Source organism: Gadus macrocephalus, chromosome 14, assembly GCF_031168955.1.
Source record: "Gadus macrocephalus chromosome 14, ASM3116895v1".
Classification (NCBI taxonomy): domain Eukaryota; kingdom Metazoa; phylum Chordata; class Actinopteri; order Gadiformes; family Gadidae; genus Gadus; species Gadus macrocephalus.
This window is the reverse complement of record NC_082395.1, coordinates 17,557,285-17,583,638: the sequence shown is the minus strand read 5'-3', so window position 1 is coordinate 17,583,638 and position 26,354 is coordinate 17,557,285. Positions and strand designations below refer to the sequence as shown.

At 46.6% G+C, this 26,354-nt stretch overlaps 2 protein-coding genes across 10 annotated transcripts in view; one reads left to right on the top strand and one right to left on the bottom strand.

The window, feature by feature from the left end:
• Positions 1-13,058, top strand: part of secisbp2l (SECIS binding protein 2-like) — a 21,579-nt gene extending 8,521 nt beyond the window's left edge. For 7 of the 8 annotated variants that reach the window (XM_060071931.1, XM_060071930.1, XM_060071929.1 and 4 more), the window contains exons 6-18: positions 799-823; positions 1,006-1,121; positions 1,552-1,677; positions 1,863-1,973; positions 3,016-3,183; positions 3,476-3,617; positions 3,992-4,182; positions 4,894-5,029; positions 5,292-5,454; positions 7,481-7,701; positions 8,493-8,647; positions 8,999-9,218; positions 9,858-13,058. In XM_060071931.1, coding sequence (XP_059927914.1) covers positions 799-823; positions 1,006-1,121; positions 1,552-1,677; positions 1,863-1,973; positions 3,016-3,183; positions 3,476-3,617; positions 3,992-4,182; positions 4,894-5,029; positions 5,292-5,454; positions 7,481-7,701; positions 8,493-8,647; positions 8,999-9,218; positions 9,858-10,537 — 2,454 coding nt within the window. In that variant the 3' untranslated portion in view covers positions 10,538-13,058. The remainder of the gene's footprint in view (positions 1-798; positions 824-1,005; positions 1,122-1,551; positions 1,678-1,862; positions 1,974-3,015; positions 3,184-3,475; positions 3,618-3,991; positions 4,183-4,893; positions 5,030-5,291; positions 5,455-7,480; positions 7,702-8,492; positions 8,648-8,998; positions 9,219-9,857) is intronic. The other variant, XM_060071927.1, reaches the window with a different exon arrangement.
• Positions 11,433-26,354, bottom strand: mylk3 (myosin light chain kinase 3). Of its 2 annotated transcripts, none has more exons than XM_060071934.1 (13): positions 25,752-26,354; positions 23,636-23,738; positions 23,124-23,418; positions 22,467-22,900; positions 22,010-22,115; positions 21,139-21,232; positions 20,555-20,664; positions 20,303-20,444; positions 19,690-19,760; positions 19,404-19,532; positions 18,312-18,464; positions 18,064-18,199; positions 11,433-17,988 (listed from the first exon to the last, which is right to left on the bottom strand). In XM_060071934.1, the coding sequence occupies exons 1-13, from the start codon at positions 26,352-26,354 to the stop codon at positions 17,920-17,922; spliced, it is 2,445 nt and encodes an 814-aa protein (XP_059927917.1). In that variant the 3' UTR covers positions 11,433-17,919. The 2 variants fall into 2 exon arrangements, with proteins under 2 accessions (XP_059927917.1, XP_059927918.1); XM_060071935.1 differs by having other exon boundaries at positions 21,160-21,232.

Genomic DNA, 26,354 nt, shown 5'->3' with positions numbered 1-26,354 from the left:
TGTACGAGTGGACTACATTTACACAAATGTTGGTCAACGAGCTGGTAAAAAAACTGTTTTAGTCGTAGGGGTTGGAATCCCTTGGCCCCTCACGATTCGATTTGATTTTTTTTACGTACATTTCCATGCGTGATTTTCAAAAATATATATATACATCTGGGTTTGCTACTCAGAGTTTGCTAATCACTTCCTACTTTTGTGATGATCATTAAAGACATCAACAGATGAATGAACTTATCTAATATTTCATAAGAGAGAAAGCTTTTGTCACAAATATGACTTTCTATGAACAATGCAATAATCAATGCAGCTTGCATTATAACACAATATGGAAGCATGCAAAAAATAGGTTTCAGTTTTATTTTCTTTCTAATCTTTCTTTTCTATGTCATTAAAGGAAAAGCTTCTCTTGAATTAGAAGGAGTTCTTGTGTCTGGCTGTGAGTTTGCACGCATGCTATGCATAGTCTGAATCGTAATTGTGTCAAGACTAATCAGATTGGCCAATACACACTGAAGATAAATTCAATGATTTTAAATTTACAAAAATTATCCCTCTCTGGCGAACAGAATGTTGCAGCAGGCAAAAAAAAAATCTTTTCTTTCAATTTTAATTTTAATTTTTAATTCCGTTTATTAATTTATCTGCATCGAGACAGAATCATTCTAGCGAGAATCGCGATGCATCGAAGAATCGATTATTTTCCCACCCCTATTTAGTAGCTACTAATCAGGAAAATGGTCTGCAAAGTCAAGTTCCTTAAGGTCCTTAACTATTTTGTTCTTTCTTTCTTGACAGGGAGTAGAAGCAGGTGTGATGACAGGTATGTTAATTTAAATGTTTATTTCTTCATTGTGTGTGTGTGTGTGTGTGGTTAAAAATGCACTAAATTGACATTTGACAAGAGAAGCTGGTGGGATACATAAAGCAATGTTACTTTTAAGTCTGGGATGGTATTGGATGCATTTGGTTTGCAATTGTGTGTGTGTGTGTGTGTGTGTTCAGCAGGGAGCTGGGTGAATGTAGCCCCCCAGGCAGCACAGAAGCCCTGGGGGGAGAGGAATGGCCCCTACCACAGAGGAGACCAGAGGAAGCCCCCTGACCAGAGAGGCTTCCCACAGGTGCACAGCATGTCCACTATACACTGTCTTACTAAAGGGCAGATTATGGTTCCACGTTGACGCAACGCAAGGGGGTTCACGGACCCGTTACGTCCGTGCGGACCCTCCTGACGTGCGCCTCCAAAAAAATGCTAACCTCGCGCCGAGGCGACGCAGCAGCAAGGGTCGTGATTGGTTCGCTCACTAAAACCGACGCAGAGACAAAACAGGTTGCGTCGAAGCGTCTGCGTGGTCGTTGCACTGCGTCGACGTGGAACCATAATCAGCCCTTAAGTGCAGGTTGTGAGAAATAAACGCCCTTCTCAAAGGAGGATATGTTTTTTTGCTATAACTCCGAGCGGATTGCGCCAGAGCAGAGCCGAGCCACAGCCGAGCCACAGCGTGACTCTGGTTATTTAATCTGATTGGCCGTCTGCCATCCTCTCGTCAGGATTTCCATGTCGGAGGCTACGCTGGCCGCCTGCAGCACAACCTGAACGCCAACCCCGCAGACAAGAGGCTGTTGCCCGGAGGGGCCCCCGGGTCCCAGGCCGCTCCCGAACCCCTGTACTTTGAGGTGGGTGGGGCTCACGATCACATGCACTGGATCATCCACCAAAAAGAGTCCTCGACTCTTAACTAAAAAAAACGGGGTTAGTTTAGGTGGTGTTGTTGTTGTTATGCTACGTGGTTCAGCCTCACTGCATGAAACCTTTTGCATGGGAGTCATGATTTCCATTATGTCTATTCATCTCCTGTCAGGATGAGGATGAGTTTCCGGAGCTGGCCCCAAGCGGGTTGGCCCAGCGCCACGCCAAGGCGGATTCCAACACGGGGCCGACGCAGACACAAGCCAAGATCCACAAGAACCTGGTGAGAAGGGTTCTCGTATTCGATGAAAGACTAGAACCTGAAGGGCCATCGGAGTAGGCTTCACCACTGGACACGGATCAGTCTTCTACAAAAACAACAGAAAGCAAGAAAAACTTTAATAAATGAAAAAGGAGTCATAGCTTTCACACTTCCACTTCAAGCTGGACATTCTCCTGATATCACCCAAGGGGGATGTATGTGTGAACGCAAAAGTCTGAATCCCCCCCACCGCCCCGGCAGGGCCCCCAGTGTATAAAGTCTGGGGATCAGAGAGCTTGAGAAGTCCCAACAAGCCAGTGGGCGTGTTGCTGGCGTGTGGGGGACGTTTCATTGCTGACGGAGTGTAGCTGCTTCGTACTTTTCTGTCCTCGCCTGTATTTTGCGTTCCAACTCCTTCCTGCTTTCCACTCCTCTGTTTCCTCTCTTCTGTTGTTATGCGGATACGGTCTAAATAAATTCAGTATAGATATCAACGGAAAAAGTGTCAGCATTACGCTGTTGGAAGCCTCACCCGCGACCTTCGGTGTGTTATAAACAAACCACTGTGGCTTCTGCTGCATACGTGTTGCGTCACGTCCTGGCTCCAACACGCTCTACCCAGGCGCCACTAAAATATCTCATGTGTGTGGACTGTGTGTGTTGAATGTGTGAAACGTCAACTCCGGATCATCTCTGGACCCGCTTGTCTGGAGAAGATCGTGTGTGAAAGGCCTGTGTCTATTTTTGCTAAAGCCTTTTATGCATTTTTTTTAATTGCCCTGTAACCAGGAATTTCACCGCTCAGAGTGACCATGTGTACTTTGCATGTGACATTTACATTTAGGGCATTTAGCAGACGCTTTTATCCAAAGTGACTTGTAAGTACATTTGTCATAAGAAAGTGAACAAATGTCTTTGTTGCGTGCACAACAAAGATACCTAGGATAAGATGCTACACTAACTAAGCACTATAACTCAACACAACTTGTGTCTAACGACCCACGTGGGCTTTGCCAGTGTGTCCGAGACCTCCGTGACGCCGTCTGCCTCGTCTGACCCACAGCTGGACAACCTGCCGGAGAACTCCCCCATGAACATCGTGCAGACGCCCATCCCCATCACCACCTCGGTGCCCAAGCGGGCCAAGAGCCAGAGGAAGAAGGCGCTGGCGGCCGCCCTGGCCACGGCCCAGGAGTACTCCGAGATCAGCATGGAGCAGCGCAAACTACAGGTCAGGGTCAAAGGTCAAAGGTTATTATTTGTCACGTACTCGTACAGCATGTGCAGTGAAATGTTTGTGTGACATACTCTGTGTTTCTGGACTTAAATAGAATAGAATAAAATACTATATTAAGTTTTAACTAAACTAAGAACATTATAAATAGATATAAAATGAAAACTGGATAAACAGGGAGATGTACAAATTGTATTGTGCAATATGGCCACGGTTAAAGCAGGCATTGCGGTCACCCGGGCAGTGCAGAGGTTTAACCCCAGGGTGTCGTTCCCTTGCGGGCCTGCAGGAGGCGCTGACCAAGGCGGCGGGCAAGAAGAGCAAGACCCCGGTGCAGCTGGACCTGGGAGACATGCTGGCTGCGCTGGAGAAACACCAGCAGGCCATGAAGGCCCGGCAGCTCACCAACACCAAGCCACTGTCCTTCACAGGTACCAGCGCAGACAGGCAGACAGGCAGACAGGCAGGCAGACAGGCAGGCAGGCAGACAGACAGGCAGACAGGCAGACAGGCAGACAGGCAGGCAGACAGGCAGGCAGGCAGGCAGACTGACTGACTGACTGACTGACTGACTGACTGACTGACACGCATCCGAACATCAGGTACAACTGAATGATTATGTTTTAGTTGACTGATTTAGGAACACGCTGAGTTTTCCTACTTCATTATTAGTGAAAGTTAGTTCACCAGAGTCGGCTCCACTAGCTTAACCTCTCCCTCTGTCTTAATGATGAGATCATGATCCAAACACAGCCATGTTGACCGTACTCTGAGGTTTGACCAGACTGCTCTCCTCCCCCTCCAGTGGGGACGACGGCCCCCTTCCACAGCTCGGGCCCCAGCGGTGTGCCGTCCGCGTCCAAGGGCCACCACCACCACCACCAGCAGCAGGCCGGGCCCGCCTCCCACAACGCCCTGGACTCCACCGCCCCCCGCGTCCGCAGGGGCAAGGAGCGAGAGATGCCCAAGGTCAAGCGTCCCACGGCGCTCAAGAAGGTACGCACTAATGTTACAATGAATTAACATTAGTTAATACAGTGATATGAAATATTGTATTTTATTGAGTTAGGGTTAACCCTATTCAATTTTATATTTTAATGAATTAGGTTAGGGTTAGGTGTGTGTGTGTGTGTGTGTGTGTGTGTGTGTAAAATACAATAAAATAATAATGTCAAACATAATTGTGTGTGTGTGTTACCCCAGAAGCAGGTCTTTAAAGTTTAAACGTGTGCGCACATGTGTAAATAATTACGTTTTTTGAAAGCTGAAAACAACAATACAAGAATATTGCAAAACATAATTGTGTGTGTGTGCGCCAGTGACACACACACACACACACATGCATTGGTAAACATGCACTCTGTTAGTTAACTGTTTGCTAACTTTTAGTTCATGCTTATAACTGCATTAGCCAACGTTAATTCATGGATAATAAGCAAAGGTTCCCTTCCCTGGGAGTATTAGATTCAAGATTCAAGAGGGGTTATTGTCATATGCACAGCAATTACAGCAGCAGGCGCTGGCAATGAACTTCTTGAGTCTCAGGCTCCTTCAACAATGCAACATAAAAAGTGTAAGAGAATAAAATCGAATAATAACAGCTGTATACGAGGCTGCCTGGTCTCAGTGCCTCCCATCAGTGTGTACGAGGTGAGCATGACGAGTGAGGGGTTTGATTGACGGGGATGGTGTTCTGCTCCCGTCCAGATCATCCTGAAGGAGCGCGAGGGGAAGAAGGGGAAGCCCAGCGTGGAGCCAGGGACCTCGGGCCCCGAGGAGCAGAACCCGGACGAGGAGCTCCACTTCACAGACGACCTCACGCAGGAGCCCGCCTCCCAAGAGGGTGAGCCTGGGTGCTGGGTGGGGGGGGGTCAGACAACCACGTCCACCTCCAATCGGCTTGGTCCGTTCACAACCCCTTCTTCTTTAGAATTTAGAATTTTCGCTTTTATTGTATTGTATTTGTGTCCTGTGTTTTCCCACTGCTGTTGCAACAAACAAATTTCTCTATCTAATCTAATCGATCTGATCTTGTACCCAACAACAATCTCTGTCTCAACAACGCGCTTCACTGTCTCATCTTTGTGTGTCTGTCTTTCCGTCAGAGAACGGACTGAGCATGCCCAGTGACGCCTCCCTGTCTCCGGCGAGTCAGAACTCTCCGTACAGCATCACGCCCGTGTCCCAGGGCTCCCCCGCCAGCTCTGGCATCGGCAGCCCTATGGCGGCCAACGCCATCACCAAGATCCACAGCCGGCGCTTCAGAGAGTGAGCCCGCACACGCGCACGCACGCACTAAAACCAACAAACGCAGTCACATACACACACACACACACGTATGCACACACACGCGTTCACACAAATGAACACAGTCACACACACACACCAACGTACATATGCACGCACATATTACCTCAAATAAACACAGTCTCACACACACACACAAACGCACTTATGCACTCACACATTTCCACAAATAAACGCGGTCACTCACACACATACGACACATGTATGCACTCACACATTACCACAGATCAATGCTGTCACACACGCACCAACTCGCGTATGCACTCACACACGTTCACACAATTGCACGTAAACACGCACGCGGAACACTCGAAGTCATGCGAACGTACACGCATGCAGTAACGTACATAAAATGCACAGTCCTGCAAACACGCACGCAAACACACATGCACGCACACATGCGCACAGTCACACATGCACACATACATGCACACATTTACACTAAAGCCACCTTTTGCACGTGCGTTTTGCATCACAGAGAGTAGAAAATAAAATAAGTAGAAAAAAACATGTGCTATGAAAACCCCAAGAACTAGAAAATGACTGTAAAATGCATTCTGCCCTTGGCAGCAGACATGTGTGGCCATCCTTGATAGATTCAGGCGCTCTTTAGCTGACCAGCATATTTTAAAAGTGGATGGATTTTCTTGAGGGTGGTGCCATACAATAAGGACTTGTGGCTCTTTGAGTATGGCACAGACGCCTCTCACGTATCCCCATGCTCAGCAAATCCTCAGCTCGGTGTCACAGGGAGGTCTTTGTCCCACGGCTGTGGGCTCCATTGTCCTCCGCACCCCCCCCCCCCCCCCTCCTCCTCCTCCTCCTGACACGTCCAGCGATTTAAAGCCTCCACAACACCGCCGGCGCCAGGCTCCGCCCCCGTCCTCGCTCTGCTCCCCAGAGGGACGTGGTCGGCTCAGGCCACACTGCGTCGATTCCGCGTCACCGGGCGGCCGCGGAGCACCGTGGCCGCTGCGAGATGTTCTGACTGCTCACTGCAGCTCTGCTGGGGCAGCAGAGAAGGGCTGAGCGATTGATCGAGTTCGAACCGGCATCGCGATGGAATGGAAAGAGATGTGCAAATCGCAAAAGGCTGTGTTTTTGTTATCTTTTGTGATTTGTTACTGTAGCTGACTGGAGATCAGCTGGATTTGTATTTCTTTTTCTTTTACAATTCCATAGTTAAATAAAGACAAAGGCCTGACCTAAAGGAAAGGGCCGTTTATGTGTTGACTGCTTCCAGTGTACGTAAGGAACTATAATAAGAAAAATCGCATACTAACTAACAATCACAATATTGGTCAAAATAATCGCAATTAGAATATTTCCCCAAATGGTTCAGCCCTACAGCATAGTTTCCTGATCGATGTGGATCGGTTAGATGTAATATCTGGGGGGTTGACAGGCTGAACAAAACAGCACTTCACACACAAGGGTAGCAGCTGTGGAACGTTGCATAAACCAAACCTAACCCTAGTTGGGTTTGATTATTCTGTGGTTCATGCAAATGAGCGACGTACCCATATAGTATCTATCCAAAAACTGAGCAGGAAACCAGAAAGTGGAAGTGGCGGGGTAAAACATTTATGTATTTGAAAGTAATTTTGTATAGGCCTACTTAATCTATGCAATATATAACATACAATAAAGATTTCTTTCATCCTTCATTTGCAGTTCATCTAGATACATTTTTATCCCACACGTAGTCTTTTTAGGCATGGTGTGGGGCAGATCCCTCCAGGATCGGATGTTTTGGCTTGTCCTTCCCCCCGCTTAAAGTTTAGTGTTCACTTCTAGCCAATCACGTGCTAACCGATCCCCGACTCCAGCACCACGATTGGTCGAAAATAAATATGAAGTGAAAGTGGGTGTCGCCCATATCTGAGACGGTCTGCCAACAGATGTCAGACTTTCTTTGATTCCAAAGTGTGAGTGGTGAGCCTGTGACTCAGTGGTGACCCCTTGTGGCCGTGCTCCGCCCTTGCAGGTACTGCAACCAGGTGCTGAATAAGGAGATAGACGAGAGCGTGACCATGCTGCTGCAGGAGCTGGTGCGCTTCCAGGAGCGCGTGTACCAGAAGGACCCCACCAAGGCCAAGTCAAAGCGGCGGCTGGTCATGGGCCTGCGGGAGGTCACCAAGCACATGAAGCTCAGCAAGATCAAGTGCGTCATCATCTCCCCCAACTGTGAGAAGATCCAGGCCAAAGGTGAGTGCAGCAGGGCGAAGGGGAACCCCCCTTTGTTTGTGGGAACACTCGCTGGTAAAAACAAGGAAAACACAAATTAGTTTCTATGGGCAGGCTTTTAGTTTTCCTCTTTACTGGTAAAGTGTTAACTTTTCTGAATATTGTTGATACATGTATGTCATTGTTAATGTGTGTCAGACAATGCAGAGGCCAGCAGAGGGGGATACCGTGTTTCTTAAAGACAAAGGGGGCAGAGATGACACTTGAACTTTTATGAAATGTTTTTCCACTGTGTTTATTCCACTGGTCAGGGTTAATGGGTTCATTCCACTGGTCCGGGTTAATGGGTTCATTCTACTGGTCAGGTTTAATGGGTTCATTCCACTGGTCATGGTTAATGGGTTCATTCCACTGGTCAGGGTTAATGGGTTCATTCCACTGGTCAGGGTTAATGGGTTCATTCCACTGGTCAGGGTTAATGGGTTCATTCCACTGGTCAGGGTTAATGGGTTCATTCCACGGGTCAGGTTTAAAGGTGACATATTAAACCACGAGGTGTGAGTGTGATTATCTAGGTGGGCGTGTCCACCTAGATGTATGACGGATAGATGAGCTACATTTGCTACAGTCCACTGGGTAGGCTGCTAGACTGATCTAGGTGGACACGCCCACTTGTGATGTCAAAAGACGAGGATTTCCAAAACAGCTTGTAACGGCCAATCAAACTCACACCTGGTGGTATAATATGTCACCTTTAACGCGTTCCCTCCACAGTGCAGGTTGAATACAGCTCTACTGTGTGTGGGTTTCAGGTGGGCTGGATGAAGCTCTGTACAACGTGATCGCCATGGCCAGGGAGCAGGAGATCCCCTTCGTGTTCGCCCTGGGCCGGAAGGCTCTGGGGCGCTGCGTCAACAAGCTGGTGCCCGTCAGCGTGGTGGGCATCTTCAACTTCTCGGGGGCCGAGGTGAGTCGCTGCTACCCGGTCACACATATTCAGTTTGGTATATTTAAACATACAAAGTGACTCGGCGAGGGGGGTGCATAAAAGAAAATAAGCAGCATGATGTAAGCAATCTATTTACAAAATATTGAAAAATAAGGTATAGGTTTTAGGTATTTATACATTTGTATAACTTTAGGTATATATACATTTGTATAACTTTCTATAATATTTGTGTAGTAAATTTAGTTATTCCTATTCTTAATTTTGATTTTAAAAACATTGAATTAGAATTATAATGGCAGGATGCTTCTATCCAAGTGTTTCAGGTCTCTCTTTACCGCTCTCACTCCCTCTCTCTCTCTCCGCTGCCAGGCCTTGTTCAACCAGCTGGTGTCCCTCACCGAGGAGGCCCGCAAGGCCTACAAGGACATGGTGTCGGCCCTGGAGCAGGAGCAGGCTGAGGAGGCCCTGAAGAACGTCAAGAAGGTCCCCCACCACATGGGCCACTCCCGCAACCCCTCCGCCGCCTCCGCCATCTCCTTCTGCTCCGTCATCTCCGAGCCCATCTCTGAGGTCAACGAGAAGGAGTACGGTAAGACCCCCCCACACACACACACACACACACACACACACACACACACACACAGGCTCCTCCCCCGTTCTCCTGGTCACCGTGGTTACAATGCGGTCGCGAGCTCTCCATGTCTGACTGAGCCGACACAGTCACGAGGGTCGAATCATTAGATTAAGATCCATGGGACGAAGATTTGTGATTTTCAAGCAGAGTAATTGAGTTAAAACGAGAAGACGTGAGCGTCCCTCAGATTGTGGCATCACAAATGTGTGTCTGCACTCCTGTCTCCCAGAAAACCAGGCTGTAACGACCCCCTTTCAAGTACCACACAAAGCAGTCGGGCTGCTCCGTTATGAGTTTGAAAACATAATGCACTTATTCAGCATTTTTCTCCAAAAAAACACTTTGGAACTGAGAAAAAATAGAAAATGTCGAAAATAATGTACAAATATGTAGCCGCCTTCTCTGCGATTTCTATAAGCGTCTATATAGATATATCTTCTGATAATAATAGTTTCTACTCGATTATTTTAGTTTGGTGATCGTTTGACCCAAAAATCGAAATCGCTATCAAAATGAGATGAACGACACAGCCCTACAAGGCAGTGCATGTCATCACCAACACGTCCCCCCGGCTGGGTCTCTGCTCCGCTCTAGAGACCAACTGGAGGAGCATGGTGGAGACGTCCGACACCCAGGAGCCTGCCGAGGCTGAGCCTAGCCGCCTGGCCCCCGCCCCCACCTCCAACGCCGCCGCCGCCGCCGCCGCCTCCCAGAAGGACCACCACAGCCCAGCCGCCGCCACCGCCAGCAGCAGCAGCACCACCACCAGCAGCACCACCACCAGCAGCCAGGTGGTGACCCAGGCGTCGCCCGCGCCGCAGCCCAGGGGGAGTGCGTCGGCGGCGGGCGGCGGCGGCGAGCGGGAGGAGGGCCGCGTGGACGACCGGCTGGAGCTGGCCTCTCAGCAGAGCACGGAGACGGGCTCCCTGGACGGCAGCTGCCGGGAGCAGCTGCACTCGTCCATCACCTCCACCACCTCCACCCTGGTGCCGGGCATGCTGGAGGAGGAGGACGAGGAGGAGGAGGAGGAGGAGGACTACACGCCGGAGCCCATCTCGGTGGAGGTGCCGCCGCTGAGCAGCCGCATCGAGTCCTGGGTCTCCAAGACCCTGGAGAACCTGCAGCTGGGAAAGGACCAGGACAGCACGGATGAGGAGGACGAGGAGGACGAGGAGACGGCGGGACAGAGCGAGGAGGAGATCGAGTCGGCCGACCTCCCGGATGAGCGGGCTGAAGGCGAGGAGCAGGCGGAGACCAAGAAGAAGGCGGGTTGATCCCGCGACGACTCCTCCTTGTTCTTCTCTCGATTCAGACTTTCCTTTTTATCGGTTGATTTTTATTTGTCTGTTTTTTTTCGTTCATCCGTTTCATCCTCTTTCCGTCGTGTCCAGGGCGACTTCACCCCCGTCTCCAGACACCCAGACATTATCTCAGGTATGTCCAGCGAACCCACCGTGTGTGTCCGCTCCACACGGACACACACACCCCCTCCACCACCGCACGCAGCAGGCTGAGGTTCTACAGAGAGACAGAGGGGCAGCCCAACCCAAACCTAAGGCAGTCACAAATACACAACCCAACACCTTCGTCCTTCTCCTTTTGTTTTGATTCCCTTTCGTTTTCTGATCTGCGAATACCTGACTTTTCCCTATTTTCGTTTTCTTCCGTTTCTTTTTTCCAACACGTGCGTCTCTTAAGAGGAACTGGCCCACTGCCTGTTTACACTTGAATCAGAGGACTACCGAGAGGTGAGAGAGAGAGCGAGAGAGAGAGACGGTGGGCTCCACTGACGGGGACCCGGGCTCTGTCCCGGATCCCTTCCTCTCTTCCACCCCTCATGCGTCTCTCCCCTTCAGAGCACAGAGTTCACTAAGTTTACGGTCTCTGTTTGCGTATACGTGTGCATATATAGCTGCGTGAGTGTGGGTCCAGTTTGTTTGTAGCTGGGCGCTAGCTGCTACTACGAGACCTAGCGTCCCGCCGTGTGGATTAGCTTTATGTTCTGACAATATGCAGTTCCATCATTTTTATTTCTTTGACTTATTTGCAGCTTCTTCACCCCCCTCCTCACCCCCCCCCCCCTTTCTCACCAATTCAAGAAGGAAAGGATATCTATGTGTGCACTATTGCTGTGATGCTTTTTAATTCAGCAGGATATTAGCACTCGGGTTTTACTCAAGTGAAACTCACTCCCATCTAGAAGTTGTGTCCTTTTTTTTTATCGTTTTATTTTCATTAATATGTTACATAAACAAACAAGTCAATTTGACCCACTAATGGTTCAAGATGCTTGTATCTGTATATAAAATGACCTGTAACGTCTGCTCTATTTGGCCGTGCCTGGTGTGAAATGATTCTTTGTTTTAGTGTGGAGTGGTGTTGCAATCCGTCTGCAGTCTTGTCGTGTTTCCATCTTGGGTTAACTCTGCTCTGTCCCTAATAAGACCTGCAGAGGACACACACACACACACACACACACACACACACACACACACACACACACACACACACACACACACACACACACACACACACACACACACACACACACACACACACACACACACACACACACACTATTAAACCACTCCTGTCACATCGTTGACGTAGACAGATGTATTATATTTTGTTCTGCCATATCCACCACCAAACGACCCCTCTCGCTGCTCACACCCTAGGGACAAGATATGCTCTCATTGGGATTGGGCAAAATTTAGGCGCGCTGTGATGAGGCCATCATACATAGGGACTACTTCAGCACTGGTAGTGACCGGAAACGTGTAAATATACGCGTATTTTATTTTTGTTTTGAAGTGTTCTAGAACATGACCACCTTGTTTGTTAAGCCATATAGGAACAACTGTGGTGTGTCCGTTGGAAGCTAATTCAATAAAGTATTTGATGGTGAGGCGTTCAGTGAACTGTATGCCATGCAGTGACTGCTATGGAGACCGCGTGTAGGGCCATATGCAATATGAAGCCCTGCAGATGGAACAAGGCAATGTACTTAGTATTATGCTTTTTGGATGATGAAACGTCTTCAGTAGTTTAATAATTGGGTACGCTGTGTCTGGGCTACAAGATGCCGTTTCTTCCATAAAAGTGTGTTGGTAGTGTGTATGTGTGTGGCGATCGACAGCAAGTGTGTCCTTTGCACTATGTATATACAGTACCGGAAAGGTCTGGTAACTAATGTGAAAAAATGGTTCCATGAAGTACCTTTTTCAGTGTGTTCTTCGTCTTTATATGGATATTTAAAGTTTCATGTGTCACACTAGCAATGTCGTCTATAGGACATGGCTTCATACCCTGGTGTTTATACTACCATCTATTTTACGACTAATATCATTAAACTATTGTTTAAGTAACCCTTTTACCCTGGTTCATCTTTGTTCTATCTATCAAACAAGAAAAATGTCCCGAGCACCTACCACTCGACACTGTAATCCTACAGTTTGGCCACCAGGGGGAGAAAGTGCTGCTTTAGATCCGTCTTGACTGGACCATTTGTTAGTGGTCCGTTTTGTTTGTTTAAATATTATCCCAAACATACACGCATTTATGGAATAGTGATGTACTGTGTAAACAAACAAAAAGGAAAAAAACATTGTGACTTAAGAATTTATTTTTACACCATGTAAAATGTTTACTTTGTAATTAAATTTGTACTCACTGTGTGTAACTACATGGATTCTAGTTTGACCATATGCTTGCTGTGAAGCTAATGGATATGATGACTGTTTTCCGTAACTCCTCCCTGTGCAGATGACAAGAAAATAAAAGTATAAAAACATATGCTTTGCGAGGTATAACTACAATCCACATTGTCCTCATAAGGAAATGCATATCTCCTGCAAATTCCGTTCTGTTCCTATGTGTAAGTTCAAGTTCAGATGTCATTTTCATATAACAGGCCCATATTTCTGAATGGTGCAACAGCATCCGATATTGTGAAAAAAGTGTTGAGTCCAACTTTATTTTCTTTTACATTTCATACGGAAAGTAACCTCAAGGTCTCATCTCATCTCATCTTCATCCGCTTATCCGGGGTCGGGTCGCGGGGGGAGCAGCTCAAGCAGGGGGACCCAGACTTCCCTTTCCCGGGCCACATTGACCAGCTCTGACGGGGGGATCCCGAGGCGTTCCCAGGCCAGTCTTGAGATAAAATCTCTCCACCTAGTCCTGGGTATTCCCCGAGGTATCCTCCCCACTGGACGTGCCGGAAACACCTCCCAAGGGAGGCGCCCATTGGGCATCCTTACCAGATGCCCGAACCACCTCAGCTGACTCCTTTCTAAGTAAAGGAGCAGCGGCCCGGAGTTCCTCACGGATGGCTGAGCTTCTCACCCTATCCCTAAGGGAGACGCCAGCCATCCTTCTGAGAAAACTCATCTCGGCCGCTTGTATCCGCGATCTCGTCCTTTCGGTCATCACCCAACCCTCATGACCATAGGTGAGGATAGGAACGAAGATCGACTGGTAGATCGAGAGCTTTGCCTTGCGGCTCAGCTCTCTGCGGTAACGCAATACCGCCCCCGCTGCTCCGATTCTCCGGCCAATCTCACGCTCCATCGTACCCTCACTCGCGAACAAGACCCCGAGGTACTTGAACTCCTTGGGCTAAGGACTCATTTCCTACCCGGAGTAAGCAATCCACCGGTTTCCTGCTAAGAGTGATGCCCTCAGATTTAGCGGTGCTGATCCTCATCCCAGCCGCTTCACACTCGGCCGCCAGCCGATCCAGTGAGTGCTGAAGGTCACAGGCCGATGATTCAATGAGGACTACATCATCTGCAAAAAGCAGTGACGATATCCTCAGACCACAGAACTGCAACCCCTCCCTACCACTACTACGCCTCGATATCCTGTCCATGTATATCACAAACAAGATTGGTGACAAGGCGCAGCCCTGGCGGAGACCAAAACCCACTGAGAACGAAACTGACTGGCTGCCGAGGACGCGAACACAGCTCTCACTTTGGGAGTACAGAGATTGGCCCTGAGGATAGACCCCCTTACCCCATACTCCCGCAGCACCTCCCACAGTTTCTCCCGGGGGATCCGGTCATACGCCTCCTCCAGATCCACAAAACACATGTAGACCGGATGGCCATACCCCCAGGTCCCCTCCAGGATCCTTGCGAGATTGAAGAGCTGGTCCGTAGTTCCACGTCCGGGGCGAAAACCGCATTGTTCCTCTTCGGCCGAACCCTCCTTTCCAGCACCTTGGAGTAGACTTTACCAGGGAGGCTGAGAAGTGTGATACCCCGGTAATTGGCACACACTCTCTGGTCCCCCTCTTTGAACAGGGGAACCACCACCCCGGTTTGCCACTACTTTGGCACTGTACCGACTCCCACGCAATGTTGAACAGGCGTGTCAACCATGACATCCCCTCAACACCAAGAGCCTTTAGCATTTCTGGCTGGATCTCATCAATCCCTGGGGCTTTGCCAATGCGGAGATTTTTGACTAACTCAGTGACCTCCACCAGGGAAATTGACGACGAAACACCATCAACCTCGAGCTCTGCTTCCAACATAGAGGGCGTGTTATTCGGATTCAGGAGTTCCTCAAAGTGTTCCTTCCAACGTCCGACGATCTCCTCAGTTGAGGTCAACAGAGTCCCATCCTTACTGTACACAGCTTGGATGGTTCCCTGTTTCCTCCTCCTGAGGTGCCGGATAGTCTTCCAGAAACACTTTGGTGCCGACCGAAAGTCCTTCTCCATGGCCTCTCCGAACTTCTCCCACACCCGCTGCTTAGCTTCCGACACGGCAGCAGCTGCAGCTCTTCGAGCCTGTCGGTACCCTGCAACCGAGTCAGGAGTCCTGCAGGATATCATATCCCGGAAGGCCTCCTTCTTCAATCGGACGGCTTCCCTGACCACCGGTGTCCACCACGGTGTCCGAGGGTTACCGCCCCTTGAGGAGCCTAAGACCCTGAGGCCACAGCTAGCTGCCGCAGCTTCAGCAATGGAGGCTTTGAACACCGCCCACTCCGGCTCAATGCCCCCAACCTCCACAGGAATGCCAGAAAAACTCTGCCGGAGGTGTGAGTTGAAGGTACCTAGGTCGGGGGCTTCCTCCAGACGTTCCCAATTTACCCGCACTACTCGTTTGGGCTTACCAGGTCTGTCCGGAAATTTCCCCCATTCCTTGATCCAACTCGCCACCAGATGGTGTTCGGTTGACAGTTCCGCCCCTCTCTTAACCCGAGTGTCCAAAACATGCGGCTTCAGATCAGACGACACGATCACGAAATCGATAATCGATCTTCGGCCTAGGGTACTCTGGTTCCAGGTACACTTATGAGCACCCTTATGTTCGAACATGGAGTTCGTTATGGATAATCCATGACTAGCACAGAAGTCCAATAACAAACGACCGCTCGGGTTTAGATCAGGGAGGCCGTTCCTCCCCACCACGCCTCTCCAGTTGTCTCCATCGTTGCCCACGTGGGCGTTGAAGTCTCCCAGCAGAACTACGGAGTCCCCTACTGGAGCCCCATACAGGACTCCATTCAGGGTCTCCAAGAAGGCCGAGTACTCTGAACTTCTGTTTGGTGCATACGCACAAACAACAGTCAGAGTTTTCCCCCCTACAACCCTTAGGCGCAGGGAGGCGACCCTCTCGTCTACCGGGGTAAACGCCAACACCGTGGCGCTCAGCCGGGGATTTATGAGTATCCCCACACCCGCCCGGCGCCTCACGTCCTCGGCAACTCCGGAGAAGAATAGAGTCCAACCCCTATCCAGGAGTACGGTACCAGAGCTGAGACTGTGCGTGGAGGTAAGCCCCACCAGATCTAACTGATAGCGCTCCACCTCCCTCACAAGCTCCGGTTCCTTTCCCCACAGCGAGGTGACGTTCCACGTCCCCAGAGCCTCAAGGTGCTTCACATTACTAATGATTAGTCAATCGAACTGTCGTCGAAAACTAGAAATCGCGATTCCTACCTGCTTTTTCTGCCTGATTGAAAAACAACTGTTAAATTGAGAAAACGAGACGAACAGCTTATCATGCGATTTCGTGCTAATGCTCATGAAAGATATCTATTTTTCATCTGTTGAATCGTGTTTTACGTGCTACACAGAACGACATTTAAACCAATGCATTTCAGTGTTTTTTTTTTGACTTCAGAAGTGTACACTCTTTAGTTAAGGATACGTGAAGACAATACGATTTTAACGGCTACAATAACGGCTCTAAACATGTGATATGCCTGTTTTTTTGGCCTATTCTTTTTGTCCATGTCACGTGGCTATCAAGGTTGCTATGGTGATTGCTATGGACACCTCCCCCGTACACCCAGTTATCGTATATATATCCATATGCACTTGTATACGACCTATCGCCATTATTTCATTTCACAGTGTCAAAAGTGGTATCAAAATTTTTATTTCACAATTGACAACATTGTCCAAATTCATGAAGACATTTGGCCTATAAACATTTGAAAACAAGGAGACAATGTTTCCATCTAGCAAATTGCACAGATGAATCATTAAAAAAAAAAAAGTAAATCAAACTTATTAGCATCTTGACGGAAAAAAATATGACGCGTATAGGCAAAAGGGCTTTAAACTTCAATTTTTATATATATATATTGGATGAATTAGATGGGAATATACGATAGCTTTAGTCTACTAGTAATAAGAAGATAAAACAGTTGGGACAGCAAACACCTTACTTTAGCTGGGCACGACCACAGCATGAAATTACATGTAGAATACGATCAAATCAAACATTTATTTTCAAAGGAAATATGAGGTTACAGTTGGACGTTGATTGCAAGGATTGAATAGGATCGAGTCAAGGGTTCCTTTGCTTTGTGCGTTCAGTTTCACTCTTCCTCATTCATGAGATATCCAGCCTCTCTGGCTACATGGATACCAGTTTCCCATCATGTACAACAACACAGTCTCCCATCATGTTCAACAACACATACTCCCATAATGTGCAACCCCAAACACACCACATGACCAACACCTGCACCTAACCACCTTGTGTAATATGACTCTTGCCTAGGTCTGCAAACGGATCTGACTAAACTGGCTACTGATTGGTGTGAACAGATATGGTTCTTGTGTCGAGTGAGGAGCTAGACAGACGGCTAATCATTTGGAAAAATGACATTTTGAGAATTATGATTCAGATGACAGATTTTATTACACTTATATTATTACTATATTTCTATGGCTAAACAGTTGTAAACCCTGTGTGCTGTACAATATAATATATTTGAACTAAACAAAAGTAAAAATACATTGACATAGGCAGAACTTACAACTCGAAAGAATAAACCCACGATAATGTGCCAAATGTTTCCATCTGAAATGGGTCGCCTATGATTTAAACCTCCACTATGTAACATTTCTACTGCTACTAAATAAAAAAAATATTGAATATTTTTCAGTCAATCGATCTAATCAGTTACCTGGTTTCCTTAGCAAATAACGTGAGTTGTGAAGTCATTAAGAAGCATCAACATTTTCAGCTGACTAACTGTCATGAGAAAAACAGATATGGCTACAACTCTGTAGCATCAACTCAAGCCACTAGGGGCTGCTAACGGGAAAATATACATAGTGCAGGTTTAAATGACAAAAGTGGTAACAGTTTCTGGATGGATTTGAAAGTGTAATGGCAGGAGCCTACACCGCATTGGCAGCTTGAGAGAACCTCTGCAATCGGTTAGCTGCGGTTACCACGTAGAAATGTTTCTAGAAAGAAAGAGAAACGTGAATTTAGTTTCACTATGATGCTTAATATTACTATGCAAGTGTGTGTGTCCGTACCTTCCATTGGCGCTGAGCAGCCAGATAGCGCTGCAGTTTGATCTGAGACTTCAATGTTACTTGATGGTGTTTGGCTTTCTCCTCAAGCTTATTCAACCACCTGTGTTTTGTGCACCCAGAAGCACTCAGTCGTCCACTGTCACACAAAAAAAGACATAACTGCCAAGCTCACAATTGTGCTAAAGATGTCCCTTTTTGATTGACAAGCCTTAGCACAAATAGAGCGCGGGTCTTTATGCTTACGTTACCTTTTGGCTGGGATGAGAAGTTCGGATATAAAGTCTTTGGCCTCACTAGTGACATTTTCAAAGCATTCACTGTCGAATTCCCATTGGCCAAGGAGGATGTTGTTCATGGTCTCGGCATCATTGTCTCCCAGGAAAGGAGAGAGACCACTTAGACTAGAAAGCAACCGAAAACCATTAGACGTTCTGTCTCTGTGCATACATGCATTGTAAGTGTTTATTAATATACTGTAGATTTTGTATTATTTGTGTTATTTATTTTTTTATATTTAAAATTACCAAGAAATTAAGACTGTATGCACAAGCAGTAGCTAGTGGCTGCTGACTGCTCTGCGATTATAGTCTGTTAGTGAGGGAGTTTACAATATATATAGGGCATGTATCTGACATGTAAAAATGACGGACACATGGTGGTGCATTTCACAGGTCAAATGAGACAATTTACGGACCAAATCAAGCCTGATATACGGACAGCATTCAATGTAGCATTGTCCGCCATCAAATGTCAGCGAGATATTCACCGTTTAACATGTAGCTTTAGCCACTGCAGTTTAAGTTCTCACTGGATATCTTATGTTGGGCTTGTGTGCAAAAAAGGGAGGTTAGGGGCAGGGGTGTAAACTGTATCTATCCATATTCACAGGAAGTTGTCGTGAAGTTAAGGGTCCCATGACATTCCACCAATTGTGAGTGTGTTTAGCCATTACAAGCCGTTTTGAAAATCTGCCCCTTATGACCTCACAAGTGGGCGTGTACACCTAGATGTCTGCTGGATAGATCAGTCTACCAGCCTACCCATTGGACTGTAGCAAACGTTGCTCATCTATTCATCATACATCTAGATAGACACGCCCACCTATGATGTCAGAAGAGGCCGATTTTCAAAACGTCTTGTAACGGCTAATCAAATTCACACCTGGTGTAATATGTCACCTTTAACCTGTAGCTTTAGCCACTACAGCTGAACTTCTCACTGGATATCTAATGTTGTGCTCGTGTACAAAAGGGAAGGGGGCAGGGGTATAAACTGTATCTGTCCACATTCACAGGAATTTGTCGTTAAGTTATTTGTGTGTCTTGTGTGCCGGCACTTACAGCATATACACAATCACGCCAACGCTCCACATGTCGGTGGGAAATGAGACAAAGTCATAGTTGACCACCTCAGGGGCCAGGAACTCAGGGGTACCAAAATTAACCTTTAGCTTCTCCCGTGGTCGGAACCTTGGATATGTACAGGAAGGAACATCATCCCAAATTAACAAAAGTATTAGTTTCAATCTTACAAGAGATTTTAAAAACAGACTTATTTCTTTTATTTAGAGTTTTTGCCTTGTTAAGCTGTTAGCATGTTGAATGCAGGTCTATATACTGTACGTACTTCCGTGCCAGCCCAAAGTCAATGATCTTGATCTGATTGCCTGTAGCACTCACACAAAGTATGTTCTCTGGCTAAGATAGGAGAGAGAAATCACATAGACACAAATCACACACACATTAAAGCTTGGAATTTGATATTTTGTTTGTCATTCTAGAGATTACATATGTCTGATTCTAGCCAGACAAGAGTTTAACCACTGCAGGGCATGGGGCTTATGTACGTATTTACGTATTATAATGGATTACATTTGAATCAAAAGAGAAGTACAAACATTTCTGTCGGACACATCAACATCAAACAGGGTCACAAACCCAAGAAACATCTTCTTTGTGTGTTTATTTAAAGAAAATATTTTTGTACTGCAATATTAATATTAGTTTCAAAATTCTCTTGCCACAGACTGGGGCCTAACGTGAACAACTGAACACAAAAGACCTTGGCAAAACAATTAGAATTGAGCATTAGGTTAATGAAACTTGTAAATCTTAAGTATCATCTGACACCCCTAGCTTGTAAAACATTGTTGCACAATAACAAAGGCAACATGAACAATTTTGCAAACAGCTGCAACGGGATCCTGTTTTGCATGTTAATGATCCAAATGGGGTTTTACCTTGAGATCAAGGTGCAGGATATACTGCTGGTGTAGGTACTGCACCCCTTCACATATCTGCTTGGTAAACACAATGGCATCTAACTCGGTCAGCTTGTAGTTCTCATCCACGATGCGGTCAAACAGTTCCCCGCCTTCCACGCTAAAAGACAAATGATCAGTCACTGTTGAACCATTGCTTGAATAACACATTGCCCAACAAACACATCAGGACCATGTCTGACTGGCTTTAAACTGTGCAGGATAACTCACTACTCCATGATCAATATCAGGTTTGTCCGTGATTCGAAGGCGTCGTAGAGCTGAATCAGGTTCACATGGTTCAGTTGGTTCATTACCCCGATCTCATTCTTCACTTCATCCTGTGACAGTAAATGGAAGACAGTCCAGTACACAGAAAGAGAGGGATACATTACATCCAAGGTGCATGCTTTCTTATCAATGATAATTCAGTTATGATTGTGAACTGCAGAAGAAAGGGTTTGAGATTGAGTGAATGCTGTGAGGATCAATAAACAATTAAAAAAAATGCATAAAATCCAAACAAATGAATACAAATGGAAACTACTCTTTTTATGCTTCACCTATTGTGACCGGACTAGAATATCTTCTGATGAGAAGATTTCCTCATCCTTTGACCAACAGGCTCCTTTTACCAGCTTCATTTGCCACACTTTATTAAAAGTTGGGAGTGAATTGCATTCACTGATGAGTTCTTTAAGGGGCTGGAGTCCTGCCAGTCTGACTATAAATGGAGGCAACAAGAATGTTGTAGGTAGTGAGGGTGTCGGGGGGGCGGGGGGGAGGGAACTATAGGCCTGCTGTTGCTCACTCACTCGTTCCCTCATTACCCGGACCTTGATGATCTTGGCAGCAAGGGTCAGACCTGAGGAAAGCTCCGCACATTTATGGACCTGACCAAACCTGCCCCTGGGAAAGAGAAGGCAGATATTGTGTATCGACATGAGGACGAGTGTACCTCATGCATCGGGCTTGAAGCTCCATTTAGAGGAGCTCTACAGCTAGTGTGGTGTAACACTATGCACATGTATGTGCATTACGTACACGTGCTATCCCCTCTTTAAAAGGTGCTGACCCCTACAACAGACGATTACAATGGAGCCCTGTCAACACTCCAACCAAAAATAACCTCACTGCCGCAGCCAGTGTCTAAACATAGCCAATGAGAGCCCAGTGTTGGTACCTGCTATCTATCTCCTCCGACAATGTGGGCAGCGGAACAGGAGAGCTAACAGGAGATTCTTGATGTTGTCCAGAGCATTTCTAGCCAAATAGTGCAGATAATGAAATGCATACCAAACTGACAGCAATTGGAGACCCTTTACCATATTAGAAATAAACATGTGTACTGTGTTTTAGATATATCATACTAGTAGTGCATTTCATATGCATGAAACCAACAATTAGTCTGAAAAAGGACAACAGTATTTTGATTATTCATTTCAAATGCACACCAAAAGCATCTTTCACCTGAAGCTGGAATGCCCCCGCCAGGATTTTACACAAAAACTTGTGCGAACAAACTTGTTAATTAATAATAATTACTTGTCAATTTGACTTAAATTTATTATAAAGTGTTAACAAAATGAATGGGCCACTCTTTTTTCAGTGCGTGTGCCTTTAGCCGTCATCTGTATTTTTCATTCATTCACATTAAGGACACCAGCAGCAGGTAAGTGAACGCACCCTCCAAGGACCTCATCGGGCATGATGCTGTAGTAGGAGCCCATGGGGACCTGCTTGGCAGTGACAATGCGGTGTTGGAAGGGGGCAGAGGCAGGGGGACAGTCATCTGGCAATGAAACAAACATCGAATCATTAGTGTAGAGCTTTCACTACTGAACAAGATGTGCCAGTTCATTAAAATAAACTATGACATGTTAATGGATGTACAGCTGTCCAAAACGGTGTTTTCAAGCAAATGTCCGGATTAACATTTTGAAATGTTTCAAAATGAAGGCCCTTTATCCTCTACCGAAATACCAAATGCGGAACAAATACGGTTGTATTTTGAAAGACACGCTCACTGGATGACGTACAGTAAAAATTCTAAATCTGTTCACACTAAGCAACAAATAGGATTACGGATTATGGATATTGCCATATTCCTAATGCAAATTGTGAATATGAAAGTTCCCCTCACCTATGACAGCATGTGGCAGGGCTGTGGCTGCTGTTAAGCTACCAACGAGTGAGACCGTTTCCGGAGCAGGAGGCTTTGGTAACTCCTTGTGTACCCCTGTTTGTAGCTGGGTGGTCTGCTGCACAGAGCCTGGCTCACTGAGAACTCCTTCAATCTGAACAAAGGAATTCTTCCCCTTGTCTGCCTCCACCTTCGTGTTCCTTTGCCACAAACACCTGTTGGGACTCAGTTCTGTAGATACTTCTTCAAGCGCTGGTGTCTCATGGCTGGAGCTTTGGTCTTGCTCATTGGCAGTGACAGAGATGGTTTCACAAACAACACTTTGCTTGGTGTTCAGCGCGTTGACCTTGGTTTTTGATAGGGAGGCAGGTACGGGAAACTTGGGTTCCTTGGTAATCACTCCTGCGAGATCCTCTGAATTTGCGTCAGAGGGTCTATAGGACAGTAAAAAAGTTAATTATCGGAAATATTACAATCAAATGCAAGACTTAATTACAGGACATTTCTTAACATATGTGGCTACCCTGGCAGTGTTAATAAGAAGCTTCAGCAATGGAGCAACACAGTACGACATATGGTTATTAATAGAAAGTATAGACTCAATAGAATAGTGTTAAATTGAAAAACAGCTAAATGCAAATCATTCTCATACCATACCTATCTCGTGCATGACCTGTTGCCGTCTCCTGTTTTCCCAGTAAATCCCGAGTCTTCCGCACAATGGACTGATCTCTGCCAGGTTCCTTCTTGCTATTCAGAGTCACCTCTTTGGATCTACAAGTCCCTTTCCTGGGGGCGTCTCTAATCAGAAAACTGGCTTTATTTACTTGTTTGGCCATAATCACACTTGTGGGTGGACAATGGGGAGATGTTGGAGGAGCCAGCTCAGTTTGAATTGAAGCATCAGCGTCATGGTTTGCCGCCTTGATCTCCTGTGAAGTCACTTTGGAATCTGTAGAGAAATGACCAAGGAAGAAGGCGTGGTACTGAGAAATCACAGTATCAAGATTAATGGATATTATGATTTCCAATAAAGAGCTAAAAGTGTGTGTGTGTGTGTGGGGGGGGGGTTAATAGGTAATTGTTCAGGTGCGGTTTAAGACAATTTAAAGCTTACGTATACTATGTGTTTGGCAACATTTGATTGTGCTCTTTCAACCCATCATCACCTGATATAAGTTGAAATGCCTCATTCTCCCCCAGCGTTTTCTCTGGGGAAACTGCGATGGAAGGCGTTGGTTTCTGTTGTCCGGAGTACTCTTGCTCCTCCCCCTAAGAGGAGAATGACACCTTCTCACGAGTTAAACATAAAATACTTATGTCTGCTTGGCAACAAACATTATAAGGCTGTAGTCTGGGAAAATAGACAAAATAGACACAATACCGCTCATCCTTATCAACAGCCTCAACCGCCCAGTAGCCATCCCCAAACACAGGGAATCAGCCTACCAGCCGTAGCCAAAGGGTCAAAGGGAAAGACCTTAGGTAAAACGTCTGAACTTCTACACACCCAGTAATCTCTCTCCTCAAATACCAGAGCCAGGCCTCCGACATCTAACTTTTATACTGACCACACTACTCAAAGGATAACATCGTCTGGCAATAAGAGATATATGCCAAACTCAAGGTTCTCCAAAGTAGACTGCACTTAGACATCCTGTCCAATATCAATAACAGGGGCTCACAACACAGCCACAGTGTCCCTACTATCACTACCCTTTATCCAGGTCCACAAAGCACACGGAAACACCCAGGCGTCAGTCACCTCTCCAGCACCCTGGCACAAGCATTCCTAAGGGGGGGCAGAAGTGTGGTTCCCTGGTAGTGGGAACACACCACCTGGAACAAACAGTCCACAGGCGTTGTCACGGAGGTGTATGCAAGGCTGTATAAATGGCCTTAGCCAAAATAGCCCACAAACCTCCAGAGCCATTTGCAACTCTAAGCTTTTCTCTCTCTGTCCCTGCCTGCTGCAAGACTACTTTGTTTTATCTTCTGCCCAGTGACAGTCCATATTTCACTGCCCTGCGCTAGGTGATGCCGGCTTCAGCCTCCTGTGTACCTGAATGATTTTGTAGAACCTCCTTGATGCCAGCTCAAAGTCTTTCCTCATCTCTCCCAACTCCTACCTGGAGTCCCTGGAGCAGTGAGGCCTTCCTCCTTTAGCCTGATGGCCTTACAACGGCTGTCCGCTAATCAAATCAAATATAATTCATGGACCCCAGGGGGGAATTATTAATGAACCCCAGTGTGGCTGCCAGTCACACATACACGGCGTGCCTGCATGACAGTTTGTATGTCATGCATGCATGTCTTGTACGTGTTTAAACATACAATTTTCCTAGGTCCTAGTTGTACAGATTGCCCTCTCACATTTGCAGTCCTTGCTTATTCATCGGACATACACCGAACAAGTGTCGTCGTGAACGATGAATGATTAATTACACAAAATAAGAGCGACTCTTATTGCATATTTCACAAGGGTGAAAACTAACTGGGCATGGTCTCAATTAAAATACACTAAATTATTTTATTAAAACATTTAAAGACCATCATAAACCTCGAAGCTCTATATTATTACCCCAAATAATAAAAACCAACCTACTGAAACCAATGAGCCTCAACAATACAATTTTAGAAAGCTTACAATGCGGTGTTGGCTTCGACACATATCTTCCTTAGTATGTAAACAAACGGATATTTTGGTTTAAGTTAAGTCGTCATTTTCACAACCTATTGCAAATAAGGCTGAGGTAAAACATTGTTTCAATTAACGTGTGTGTGCATGCGTGTGTGTGTGCGTGTGCGCGTGCGTGCGCAACATTTGATATGCATCAAAATCTGTGAAAAGGTCGGAGTAATTCAGGAATGCAAATTATACTAATGGTGGGAAATATCGTAACTTTAAATTCCTTAATATACTTTAAATGAAATTGGCATGTTCGGTTCAACATGTTAAAAGTTGAACCGCTGTCAAACACTGATCTCGACAGGGTACAATGTAGACACTCGTGGGCTCTTGGATGACTGGAGTCAAGGTAGGAGGAGAAGCAGGAAACCACAATCTACCAAAAACAAATCATCAATCATTCATGAGGTACCGTTGACAAGTTACAGGCAGCAGTCAATTTGGTGGCATTTGTTGGACAATTTCTGCAGAGTTCTCTGCACACACAGTGGAGGGGGATCGGAGCCTATTTCGATATTGTACACTGCCACCTTAAGAAATGTAACAAGGGGACACTTTTTAAAATGAAGATGAACAGAAAGCCAGAATGGACTGACCTGATGCCCGTTCGAAATGGTTGATCCAAGCAAGCCTTTAATTCTCCACGGCACATCTCCTTTCAGAGTAAACTCTACCACTTTCGAGCTCTGAAACACTTCGGCGATATATTCCAGCATTGTGTCCACAGAGGAAACCGATTCCTCGATACCTGCAAGTCTCTCTCTCTGGCTCTTGCCTTCCTGGGTGAGGTTCTTGAGCAGCTTCCTGTTCTCCCAGCACGGTCCCTCGACCTCAGAGCATGCGTTCTGTACCCCTTCTTTGGAAGAGGTCGAGCGATCTGTTTGATTATCGACAGCCTGAAACTCTGCTTCTCTTCCCAAAGTCCTCTGGATCTTGGCGAGGCCTTTTTCCAAGGATCCCAGGCCTTTGCAGACCATGTCCAGCCTCTGGAGAACATCAGCATGGCCAGAGGCGATCCGCTCCACGTGGCTCTCTAACCTGACCAGTTTGACCTCCATGCTTCCCAGAGCGTTCACGATCCCGGAGCCAGGGATTATGCAGGGTTTCCTCACAGCTCCAGATGCGGCCCCTGATGTGTTGGCCTTGGTGCCGTCATACATTTTGGCAATGCAGCTGGCCAGAGTTTCCGGTTTGCTCAT

Coding starts and splice junctions, on each gene's coding strand:
- mylk3 (XM_060071934.1), bottom strand. CDS start 26,354: ATGAGCAAACCGGAAACTCTGGCCAGCTGCATTGCCAAAATGTATGAC. Junction 20,445..20,554: donor CTGATATTGATCATGGAGTA/GTGAGTTATCCT, acceptor TTTGTCTTTTAG/CGTGGAAGGCGGGGAACTGT. Junction 17,989..18,063: donor CTGCTCAGCGCCAATGGAAG/GTACGGACACAC, acceptor CTTTCTTTCTAG/AAACATTTCTACGTGGTAAC.